The sequence below is a fragment of the Stegostoma tigrinum genome, chromosome 1, assembly GCF_030684315.1.
Source record: "Stegostoma tigrinum isolate sSteTig4 chromosome 1, sSteTig4.hap1, whole genome shotgun sequence".
Taxonomy (NCBI): domain Eukaryota; kingdom Metazoa; phylum Chordata; class Chondrichthyes; order Orectolobiformes; family Stegostomatidae; genus Stegostoma; species Stegostoma tigrinum.
Window position 1 is genome coordinate 53,846,973 of NC_081354.1, and position 13,126 is coordinate 53,860,098.

Sequence of the window (13,126 nt, forward strand, 5' to 3'; positions counted from 1 at the left end):
ATTCTAGATCATGGTTGATCAGTTACCGCAAAGCCATAATCCTATATAATTCCCATTGTAGAGATTCCAAAAATTTGTCACCATCTGAGTGAAGAGTTTCCTCCTCATTTCAGTACAAAATGGCTGGTCTTTTATTCTGTGATAGTGTTCTCTGGTTTGAGACCCCAAAGTTAAGGGGAATATCCTTTCTGTATCTACTCTGTCTATCCCTTTAAGATTTTCATACATGTATAGGAGATCACATCTCATTCCTCTAAACTACAGAGAATACAGACTCTGTATCCTTTATCTCTATGTACAGGACAGCGCTACCATCCCAGACTGGTGAACCTCCACTGCACCCCTGTATGATAAATATAGTCTTCCTTAAAGGTGACCACAACTGCACTCAATACTCAAGGTACAGTCGTAAAGGAAAGAAAGATTCTTCTACAACTTACAAAGGGCTACCGTTTCACAAAGGTGGCTATCCAGTGTATAAATAGTGGTCTCCAAAGAAAATATCAGAGGTACTCGCACAGTTGTCTCTGCTTAGGAATCACTCGATATGGGTTCTATCTCAGTCACAGACTGTCATAGAGTCATACAGCAAGGAAACAGGCCCTTCGTCCAACTCGTCCACGCCAACCAGAAATCCCAATTTGACCTAGTCCCACATGCCAGAATTTGGCCCATATTCCCCTAAACCCTTCCTATTTATATATCCACCCAGATGCCTTTTAAATTTGTAATTGAATCCACCTCCACCACCTCTTCCAGCAGCTTGTTCCGTACAAGGGTCACCCTCTGTGTGAAAAAGTTGCCCCTTACGTCCTTTTTAAATCTTTCCATCCTCACCTTAAACCTATACTCTCCAATGTTGGACTCCCGCAGCCAAGGGAAATGTTCCTGTCTATTCACCCCAACCATGCCCCTCACGATTTTACAAACCTCTTTACGGTCACTCCTCAGCCTCTGGTGTTCCAGGGAAAAAAAGCCCCAGTCTATTCAGCCTCTCTCTATAGCTCGAACCTGACAACATCGGCAAAATCCTTGTAAATCTTTTCTGTAACTTTTTGAGTTTAACAACATCCTCCCTATAGAAGGTCATCCAGAATTTAATGCAGTATTCTAAAATTGGCCTCATCAATGTTGTGTGCAACCACAATATGACATCCCAACTCCTAAAATCAATGCACTGACCAATGAAGACAAGCATGCCAACCTCCTTCTTCTCCACCGTGTCTACCTGCGACTCTACTTTCAAGGAATTGTACACTTGCACCCCTAGTTCTTTGATTGGCAACACTCCCTAAGGCCCTACCATTATGTATAAGAATCCTGCTGTGGTTGCCTTACGAAAATGCAGCGCTTCACATTTATCTAAATTAAACTCCATCTACCCATCAGGCTACGAGGGGATACAACCTCTCATGTCAAGTCCTGTAAGGATCTTGTATGTTTCAATCAGGTCAGTTCCCAGTCTTCTATATTCCAATAAGTATAGGCCAAAGCTACTCAATCTCTCCTTACGACAATCTGTCTACACTCAGTATCAACCTAGTGCACCTTTGGTTGACTGTCTTCAGTATCAGTATATATCTTTCCTTTCAGAAGGAGCCAATAACTGCTCACTGTATTCAAGCTGTGGTCTGATTAGTAACTTTTACAGTTTTAGCAAAATTCCCTACTTTCATATTCCAAATCCTTTGAACTGAAGTCTAGCATTCCATTTGTCTTGCCTACTATCTGCTGAAATAAGATGCCAGCTTTCTGTGATTCATGGACAAGGACTCCCAAAAGCTCTGTTCCATTGCTTTCCACAGTCTTTTTCCATTTAAATAAAATTCAGCTCTTCTATTCTTCCTTCTAAAATGCATATCCTCATATTTTTCCACATAATATTCTACAGCCAAGTCTTTGCCCATTTGTTTACATTGTCAATATTTCTCTACAGGCTCTGTCACCCTCATCATCTGCCTTCCCAACTATTTGTGTGTCATCTTTGCTCACTCAAGCCATTAATATATAAATATTTTTTGTCCCAGCACAGATCCCTGTGGCATTCCAATAGTCACAGTTTGCCATGCTGAAAATGTCACTCCTTATCCCAACTCTCACTGTGATCATTGTTCCCTAAATGATCCCTTACCAATACTTGAACAAAATAATGTCCCAGAATCAGGTTCAGGAAAGCCTCCTACTTCAGTGAACTGGGAAAAAAATTGTTCTTAACTGGTCTCACTGACCTAAACATTCGATCCTAAACTGTAAAATGCACCTCTTGTTCCACAAGTTGGTCCTCTTATAGCCACCTGTGGTAAATTCATAAGTTATGGTCAAATGGTAGCAATGGTAAATGCTGACAGTTCACGGTCAAACAAACCCCACAAAATTACTATTGTAACTCAACATTATTCTGTTACTTTGCCATTAAAAGTTTTCAGTTTCATTACATTCATGCACACACTGTGGGGCATCAAAGCATGCACAACATGTTCTTTCACCAGATGCAAAAAATTCTAGCAAATAGACTAATGACTTTGATTCAGAAATTTAACACAGATTATGACATTTTTAAAGATTATTTCAAAATAGGGAAGTGGGCTAGATTTGAAATATGCAGCTTGGGAACTACAAGAAGAGCTGGTCAAAAACACAGGCAAACAACCTACACTGCTACAACAGCTTTAACATCATAACAAAACATCCAAAGATGCTCAACAGGACTACCACAGGTGAAATTTAATGCAAATATAAAATGCACAGGGAGGAAAACTAAAAGCTATTGTGTGTTGTTGAGATAATAAAACATGAAGCTAAAAGATTCAATGCTCCTTTCATTCCAGTCCATCCACTGTGCAACAATTAAATGTCCGAGCTGTATGACACGCTGGTCAGACCACACACGGTGGAGTGTCCAACTCAGCTCATCAACACAAGGTGAATTCCAAGAAGAACCACATGACCTGCCCCTAGCATAAGAATGAATGCCAAGAAAAACAACAATGGAATAAATGTTACAACTGGGAGAAGGCAGTTCCTTCTGAGGATGGTAGTGATGGCAGTGATAGAAGATGGTAGTGACCAAGAATCAGCATCAAGTTTGAGAGATGGCATGAACACTATAATGAATATTATCCGGAAGTTGCTGTAAATCTACAGGTAAAGACAACTTATTAAGCAGCATTTTATCTATCACACTTCATTCATTCAAACTAACCTTAATCCACCAGGTGCTGCAGAGTCACATCACTGGGCACTTTATTACCTTGGGTTTCAAATGTTGCCTCAGAAATACAGTCCAAATTTAATCTAGTAACACAGCTAGGCCCAAATATCATAACCAGTCGAAAAACTGACTGGATCCTTGGAGATAATGGGAACTGCAGATGCTGGAGATTCCAAGATAATAAAATGTGAGGCTGGATGAACACAGCAGGCCAAGCAGCATCTCAGGAGCACAAAAGCTGACGTTTCGGGCCTAGACCCTTCATCAGAGAGGGGGATGGGGGGAGGGAACTGGAATAAATAGGGAGAGAGGGGGAGGCGGACCGAAGATGGAGAGTAAAGAAGATAGGTGGAGAGGGTGTAGGTGGGGAGGTAGGGAGGGGATAGGTCAGTCCAGGGAAGACGGACAGGTCAAGGAGGTGGGATGAGGTTAGTAGGTAGCTGGGGGTGCGGCTTGGGGTGGGAGGAAGGGATGGGTGAGAGGAAGAACCGGTTAGGGAGGCAGAGACAGGTTGGACTGGTTTTGGGATGCAGTGGGTGGGGGGGAAGAGCTGGGCTGGTTGTGTGGTGCAGTGGGGGGAGGGGATGAACTGGGCTGGTTTAGGGATGCAGTGGGGGAAGGGGAGATTTTGAAACTGGTGAAGTCCACATTGATACCATATGGCTGCAGGGTTCCCAGGCGGAATATGAGTTGCTGTTCCTGCAACCTTCGGGTGGCATCATTGTGGCAGTGCAGGAGGCCCATGATGGACATGTCATCAAGAGAATGGGAGGGGGAGTGGAAATGGTTTGCAACTGGGAGGTGCAGTTGTTTGTTACGAACTGAGCGGAGGTGTTCTGCAAAGCGGTCCCCAAGCCTCCGCTTGGTTTCCCCAATGTAGAGGAAGCCGCACCGGGTACAGTGGATGCAGTATACCACATTGGCAGATGTGCAGGTGAACCTCTGCTTAATGTGGAATGTCATCTTGGGGCCTGGGATGGGGGTGAGGGAGGAGGTGTGGGGACAAGTGTAGCATTTCCTGCGGTTGCAGGGGAAGGTGCCGGGTATGGTGGGGTTGGAGGGCAGTGTGGAGCGAACAAGGGAGTCACGGAGAGAGTGGTCTCTCCGGAAAGCAGACAGGGGAGGGGATGGAAAAATGTCTTGGGTGGTGGGGTCGGATTGTAAATGGCGGAAGTGTCGGAGGATAATGCGTTGTATCCGGAGGTTGGTAGGGTGGTGTGTGAGAACGAGGGGGATCCTCTTGGGGCGGTTGTGGCGGGGGCGGGGTGTGAGGGATGTGTCGCGGGAGATGCGGGAGACGCGGTCAAGGGCGTTCTCAATCACCGTGGGGGGAAAGTTGCGGTCCTTAAAGAAGTTGGACATCTGGGATGTGCGGGAGTGGAATGTCTTATCGTGGGAGCAGATGCGGCGGAGGCGGAGGAATTGGGAATAGGGGATGGAATTTTTGCAGGACGGTGGGTGGGAGGAGGTGTATTCTAGGTAGCTGTGGGAGTCGGTGGGCTTGAAATGGACATCAGTTACAAGCTGGTTGCCTGAGCTGGAGACTGAGAGGTCCAGGAAGGTGAGGGATGTGCTGGAGATGGCCCAGGTGAACTGAAGGTTGGGGTGGAAGGTGTTGGTGAAGTGGATGAACTGTTCGAGCTCCTCTGGGGAGCAAGAGGCGGCGCCGATACAGTCATCAATGTACCGGAGGAAGAGGTGGGGTTTGGGGCCTGTGTAGGTGATCGCACCTACACAGGCCCCAAACCCCACCTCTTCCTCCGGTACATTGATGACTGTATCGGCGCCGCCTCTTGCTCCCCAGAGGAGCTCGAACAGTTCATCCACTTCACCAACACCTTCCACCCCAACCTTCAGTTCACCTGGGCCATCTCCAGCACATCCCTCACCTTCCTGGACCTCTCAGTCTCCATCTCAGGCAACCAGCTTGTAACTGATGTCCATTTCAAGCCCACCGACTCCCACAGCTACCTAGAATACACCTCCTCCCACCCACCGTCCTGCAAAAATTCCATCCCCTATTCCCAATTCCTCCGCCTCCGCCGCATCTGCTCCCACGATAAGACATTCCACTCCCGCACATCCCAGATGTCCAACTTCTTTAAGGACCGCAACTTTCCCCCCACGGTGATTGAGAACGCCCTTGACCGCGTCTCCCGCATCTCCCGCGACACATCCCTCACACCCCGCCCCCGCCACAACCGCCCCAAGAGGATCCCCCTCGTTCTCACACACCACCCTACCAACCTCCGGATACAACGCATTATCCTCCGACACTTCCGCCATTTACAATCCGACCCCACCACCCAAGACATTTTTCCATCCCCTCCCCTGTCTGCTTTCCGGAGAGACCACTCTCTCCGTGACTCCCTTGTTCGCTCCACACTGCCCTCCAACCCCACCATACCCGGCACCTTCCCCTGCAACCGCAGGAAATGCTACACTTGTCCCCACACCTCCTCCCTCACCCCCATCCCAGGCCCCAAGATGACATTCCACATTAAGCAGAGGTTCACCTGCACATCTGCCAATGTGGTATACTGCATCCACTGTACCCGGTGCGGCTTCCTCTACATTGGGGAAACCAAGCGGAGGCTTGGGGACCGCTTTGCAGAACACCTCCGCTCAGTTCGTAACAAACAACTGCACCTCCCAGTTGCAAACCATTTCCACTCCCCCTCCCATTCTCTTGATGACATGTCCATCATGGGCCTCCTGCACTGCCACAATGATGCCACCCGAAGGTTGCAGGAACAGCAACTCATATTCCGCCTGGGAACCCTGCAGCCATATGGTATCAATGTGGACTTCACCAGTTTCAAAATCTCCCCTTCCCCCACTGCATCCCTAAACCAGCCCAGTTCATCCCCTCCCCCCACTGCACCACACAACCAGCCCAGCTCTTCCCCCCCACCCACTGCATCCCAAAACCAGTCCAACCTGTCTCTGCCTCCCTAACCGGTTCTTCCTCTCACCCATCCCTTCCTCCCACCCCAAGCCGCACCCCCAGCTACCTACTAACCTCATCCCACCTCCTTGACCTGTCCGTCTTCCCTGGACTGACCTATCCCCTCCCTACCTCCCCACCTACACCCTCTCCACCTATCTTCTTTACTCTCCATCTTCGGTCCGCCTCCCCCACTCTCCCTATTTATTCCAGTTCCCTCCCCCCATCCCCCTCTCTGATGAAGGGTCTAGGCCCGAAACGTCAGCTTTTGTGCTCCTGAGATGCTGCTTGGCCTGCTGTGTTCATCCAGCCTCACATTTTATTATCCTGGATCCTTGGAATCAGATTTTAAGCAAAGCAGACAGAGTGTTGAGAACTGGAAAATAGCCTCTGCATAATAAAGGAACCACAAAAGCGAACCTGATCGCAAACTTTTGTCCCACCTGCCTGTGCTTGGCCCATATCCTCCAAACCTTTCCTATTCATGAACTTATCTAAATGACTTTTAAATGTTGTAACTGTACCTGCATCCACCATTTTCTCTGGCAGTTCATTCTACACACTGTGTTAAAACAAGTGGCCCCTCATGTCCTTTTCAAATCTTTTCCTCTAAGATATTAAGAAGATACCTAAGGTATTAGGATCTCTGTGTTTCGCATTGAAATCTCAGACTAATCTTGATCTCCTAATGCAATCTATGTTCCTGTTTGGAGAGTGTCCCAGCATGTTTTTACCTTGGTCTAATTTGTATTTGTTTTACAAAATTACAAAACAATTAGAATCCCCACAGTGTGGAAACAGGCTCTTTGGCCGAACAAGTCCCTCAAAGCATCCCACCCAGATCCATTCCCTATAACTCACATAATCTACACATATCTGAATACTATGGGCAATTTAGCATGGCCAAGCAACATTGCCTGCACATCACTGGACTGTGGGAGGAAACCAGAGCACCCAGCAGAAATCCACACAGGCACAGGAAGAATGTGCAAACTCCACACAGTCACCCGAAGGTGGGATCGAACCCAGATCCCTGGCACTGTGAAGCAGCAATGCTAACCACTATTCCATCATGTTGTGAAGAGGAATTGAATGAAAATAAGTGAATAAGATGATTTTTGATTCAAGCATCTTCTCACATGCAATTACAGTCTCCTACATGGTGATGCTATATTTTTCTATGACACTGTTATGAATAACAAGCTTATTTACCACTGTATAGAAGCAGAGTATCATTTCAGTTACTACAATTTCAAATTATGTTTTTACCTGGTGTACCAAATTTAAAAGCATAGACATTAGTAATCATTAGAGTTCTCTTTGATTGTAGATTATTAGAAACCATTCTACTAATGCCCCCAATGTCGCTCACCACTTCACCGCCATACCACCCCCTCCAGTAACATCAATATGAAAACAGCAGTGATCAGAATTTGAGTTAAATATGTGTATAATAAGGTCACAATTACAATAACACAATCATTTCAAGGCTAAAAGTACTGTAATGTTAGTTAACATACAATTTTTGGGCAGGGCAAGTCAAGTATTCATCGAAGAATGTTGTTTTAAAGAAAAGCTAGAATATGATTAGAAATAATCAAAAATAGCCTGTTTATAAGCACAAGGTAAATGATTCCATTCTAGGTTTCTGCTGCAGAATTCTGTGCATCAGTGGCATAGTACTGCAGGTTTAGGCAAAACAAACAATGAACATATAGCCCATATATTTAATTAAATTGTTTGAATAAAATCAAAAACAGACCTTTGTTATTTCCCAGTAATGGTATTGACAGATTGCACTACTTTGCTGCGAAAATCTAATGCAGTATATATACTTGTGTACATACCTTGACAATGAATTCACGGCTCGGTCCCGGGTAAGAAAATAGTGGTTTATTATCATTAATGTCAGTGATTGTGATATAAACAGTGGTGGAGGCATTTTGTCGAGGCACACCATGATCAGTAACTAGTACAGACAACTGGTGGTGAATATGATGTTCCCGATCTAACGCAACCCAGTTAACAATCTCGCCTGGAAAATAAGTTTGAATGAGAAATGTAATTAATGTATATTTTTACATCAATATCTTATTTATCAGCATGCATAACAATCCAAGACCAAATTTGCAAATTTTCTTTTAGATTCTAGCTTTCATCCCTTTTCTCTTGAACCAGTGACTATTGCTAGTGTACAGACATGAACATCAACAGTCACCTGGTGCCTAATCCAAGCCATGTGTGAGCCTGCTTAGTTTTATCATATTTAATTGTTGGAGGTACTTTAATTAAGGAAGGCCATCCTTAACCAAACAGAATTTCATTCCAGCAGGTTTATAATTAGGAACAGAAACTGATTTTTATCCATTTCAGTCTGAGAGAATGGAAACAAAATGTAGTAACGTTGCTGGTACATTCTTTGAAGTCAACTAACTTGCCAATAATCCACAATCTCCCTGTGTTAATTACTTTATACAACAGTGAAATACTGAATGATTTCCCATTTATATACGTATTACTAACATATTTCCTGAGTGGTTTTGCCTGGATAAACCTGTGAAACTTGGGAAAGCAAATGAACAGATATCATTCTTCCCAGACTCCGTCCCTAATGACATCTATTTCTGGCAGTTTTGTGTAAAAATTGACATTGGCTGTGTAGTGTGTTTGCCCAAATATATGTAGGTGTAATGACATATTCAGAGAGATTGTACCTAGTAAGATTCTACTTCCACATTGTAAATGAATGAATTGGAAAAGGTGGCATATTTAGAAACCGGCCCCATTTTGTTTATATCTTTGGCCGGGACCTCAGGTTAAATTACACCGAAGCAAGGCTGTACAATTAACTCTTTAACTCAAGCCTAGGTTGATACACTATTGATATCATAAATGGCTCTTACAACTTCTATCATGTTCATCAGGTGACATCAGGAACATCAGATTAACCATTCAGGGATGTACTGTCTGCTTACAGCAAACAACCTTAACAACTTTGTTTTGAAAAACTAGTAGCAGCTTAACTTCACTGACTGAAGGATTTCTCCAAAGCACAAGGAATCAAAAGGTTCCACTTATGTGGCAGTGCATGGTTCCTTGATCAATTGCATATGAAATACTAAGTGAAAAGATTCCTTTCCCCTAGTTAGTGACCAGCAGCACTAAATCATGTAATAAACATTTGTTTTTCTGTTAGCTGTCATAATGTTTTCATTTTAAGCAGGCAGCAAAGATGGATGGATTCCAGGAGATCAAGGCTTATCTTCCTGTATAGTCTTCCAGGACATTTCCTGGGTACAACTTTACTACTTTGGTCTATTCTACCACCAGAGGCATCATACAGTAATCTACTCATATTTTGTAGGCAGGCATCCTGGGCAAAGATCAGTTCAGGTATAATATAGAATCAGAGAACAGAATAAAACTGCTGACCCGTCATGCCCGTACTTCCTCTTTGAAAGGGCAGGTGTTTTGTTTTATCCATAACACTGTAAGCTCTTCAACTCAAGTGCCTGCTGTACTCTCCTAAAGTTAATTCAAGAGTAAACTGCCAACACTTTTTTTAGTTAAGGTGGTCAAAGCTCATGTCCAGCAGATGTGAGTGACCAAAGAGGAAAAGGTTTGAAAATTGTAACGAGGAATTAAATATACATTATAACACAAAGTGGCAACAATACTGAAGCATGAGATATCAGAAAATTATAGCACTTCACATGTTCTGTGGTTATATCAAAATGTTGTAGGCCACTTCAGATGGGTGAAATTATAAAAGTACTGTGATGTGAGAGCAGTTAGGCTTATTTTTGGTTGCTAAATCTAAAAGCCACTTTTATCTGGCTAGGATGCTGACTTTCTGTACATCTTATAATAAAGGAACAGAATACAAACCTGGCCTAAGTATCAATGATACCAGACAAGGTGGATTGGAAACAGAAGGGGGAGGGATTGGTGGCAATGAATAGAATGATAAGGAGAAAGGGGAAAATAAACAGACTGGGAAGACAAGACAGCGTTAAAGATGGTTCCAATTACAAGAAGCAAAACTGAGCTGGGCAAGGGAAGGAATCTGAAAAGGTAGACATCACACTGAAGTGGGCAAGAAGAGGATCATGTGACAAGCCGTCAGTGACACCTAGAGAAGCAGGTGAGAAAATGACTCTCAGTCAGTCAGCAGCTGTAGAACAGTAGGCAAGAGGAAACAGAGAGACAGTCAGACAGCTCCACAAAGCAAGTGAGAGAGGGAAAACAAGACAGATAGTTGGCAATATTTAGATACACATAGTCATGGCTAGAACGGTTTATCTGCTCAAGGATGGATTTCCCTTTTATGTCCCAAGAATTCTCAGTCAGATCCACCAACATCAAGCTGACGTTCTTTTCTGACCACTGTCTATGGTCGATAAATTTCACCTGTAGGATGACCAGCGAGCTGGCAAGGGAACGTGAAACTGTTGACTGCATAACACACTAAGGAACTCAAAAGGGATTACTTAGGTTGGAGAGCCATGAAGCCCCTTTTTGAGTCTCCAGGGGACTGGTGGGAAGCAGTCAAAGAGAATAACATGAGGTTCTTCATCCTCAAAGATGTACAGATGGTGACAGAGAAATGGGTAAAATTGTCCAAACTCCAGAAAACCATGCAGAACATACTCCCACTCAGACAACAGAGATCGATGTCAAGGGGGATATTCAGGAAGTGAAGGGCCAGTAAGCCTCACTCTTTCCCTCGGAGGCCTCCAAGATAATCTTCTGGCCCATGGTCTGCTCCATGAGCAGAATCAAACGTGCTTGCATTTCTTCTTCCAGAAGGTGCACAAGGAAAATTTACCAGGACTGGAGTGATTTGAGTTATAAGGAAAGTCTGGATGGGATGGGACTTTTCTCCCTGGAGCATCAAAGGCTGAGGGTGATCTTATAGAGGTTTTCAAAATCATGAAGGATGTATGTAAGGTGAGTAGTAAAGGTCTTTTTCCAAGGGTATGGTAGTCCAAAGCTAGTAGGCATATGTTTATGGTGAAAGGTTTAAATTGGACATCAGAGGCAACTTTTTTTCCACACAGGGTGATACACGTACAGAATGAGCTGTCAGAGGAAGTGGTAGAGGTGGGTACAATTACAACATTTAAGAAGTATTTGGACAGACACATGAATAGGAATGGTTTAGAGGGATATGGGCCAAATGCTGGCAAATGGGACGAGTTCAGTTTGGGATATCTGGTCAATGTGGATGAGTTGGATCAAAGGGTTTGTTTCTGCGCTATATGATTATGAGACTTCTGTGATCAGCAGTCTGAAGGAAGAAGATGGTGCTTGTCCTCCTCAAACAGGACAATGGATTGCACCAAGAGATTAAGATCACTGTCTTAAGACAGAATCCCTCAATATAAACCTGAAGAGTGATGGTCTAGTAGAGACAACTGTGAGTGTAACTTTGATATTTTCTTTGTAGACGTCTAACATCATCTCAGTCTGACATTTTGAGGATCAGCAAATCCTTTTATAACAGACTGTATGACATGAAACTCACAGATAGCCCAACCACCTGTCTTCTATCAAGGAGGTCTTAGACATTGGCACCCAGGAGATGTTGGGGCAGACTTTATCTATGGATGTGCTGACCAAGGCCCTCTAGTCCTTTGAGAAGAATAAACTCCAGGAAGTGACGGCTGACTGCTGTGCTGTATTCAGCTCTGTGAGGCTTGATTTGCCAAGACCTGCTAGAGATGTACTACAGTATGCTTCTGGCAGAGAATACATGCAAATCCATGAGGAATGATATCATCACCCACATCAACTAACCCAGGGCAGAGTGAGGAAATTAAAAATTGGTGACCATGAATGTAGATTATAAAATCCTGTCTGAGGTCATCGTCAACTGGGTAAGGTCTACTCTGGGATCAGTAATTCACCCCAGCCAAACACTGTACCAGGCAGGAAGATCTGAGCTCCTCGGGGATACGATCACCTACATGCAGGTCAGGGAGGGATAGACAACTGCTTCAACAGCCTTAACCAGGAGAAGGCCTTTGACAGGACAGTATATACCCAACATGAGGGACACAGTTTCCAAACAGGACTTTGGGGAGAGAATCTGCAATTGATTCTGACTGCTCTATATCACATCAGAACTGTACTCTCAATCAATAGGTGGAAATAGAAAATTTCCTGATTGGATCTGAAACCAAGCAGGGCTGCCCAATCCCTTCTGCTTTGTTTGTGTGTCCAAAAGGAAGGATGTGAGCTTCAGAACAGTGACAATTCCAGTGGAGGCCTGCAGATCAAAGCTCCCACTGTACTTGGATGATGCCATCATTTTCTGCTCAGATCTGCGGTCAGTGTGTAGACTTTTTAGTACTTGCGATCAGTTTGAACTGGCCTTGACAGGCAAGGCAAATCAAAGCAAGAGCAAGACCATATTATTTAGGAACTGAGCTGACTGATAATTTATTCCTTAACCCATCAGGTCAGATTATCTGTAGGTGCAGGGAATATGGTTTAGAGTGATGCGCATCAGAAGTTGGGAGGAGTATGTTGCCAAGGGGAGGCAGAAACTGGACAAATGGGCATCACTCCTTCTCCAGTGTGGGTTAAAATCCTAGTCATCAGATATGAGGAGCACTGAGCATTGTCATATGTGGTGCAGACTGGCCCATTCTGAGCCTGTGTCAAGGCAGTGATCCGAGCCATCACCCACTTCGTCTGGAGGTCAAAGATGGTCTGTGTCTGCAAGGAAACTGTATACAATGTTCTGGATAAGAGGTGGAAGAATGTCTCTAACACTGTTCTCATTCTCACGGCCATCTTTGTGTGTAGCTGCATCAAGCTGTGCGTAGATCCTCAGTACACAAACACCTAAGGTCGATACATACTGTGGTTCTACCTTTCTGCAGTTTTATGAAGGAAGAGCCTGGCCTTGTTGCCACAGAATGCTTCAAATAGTTGCACTATTCCATAATACCTGCCACTCG

At 44.4% G+C, this 13,126-nt stretch overlaps 1 protein-coding gene across 9 annotated transcripts in view; it reads right to left on the reverse strand.

The window, feature by feature from the left end:
- dchs2 (dachsous cadherin-related 2) overlaps positions 1-13,126 on the reverse strand; it is a 129,027-nt gene that overhangs the window by 78,108 nt on the left and 37,793 nt on the right. For 8 of the 9 annotated variants that reach the window (XM_048533831.2, XM_048533797.2, XM_048533824.2 and 5 more), the window contains exon 6: positions 8,006-8,193. The exons of the other annotated variant lie outside the window; for it this stretch is intronic. In XM_048533831.2, coding sequence (XP_048389788.2) covers positions 8,006-8,193 — 188 coding nt within the window. The remainder of the gene's footprint in view (positions 1-8,005; positions 8,194-13,126) is intronic. 9 annotated transcript variants of the gene reach the window in all.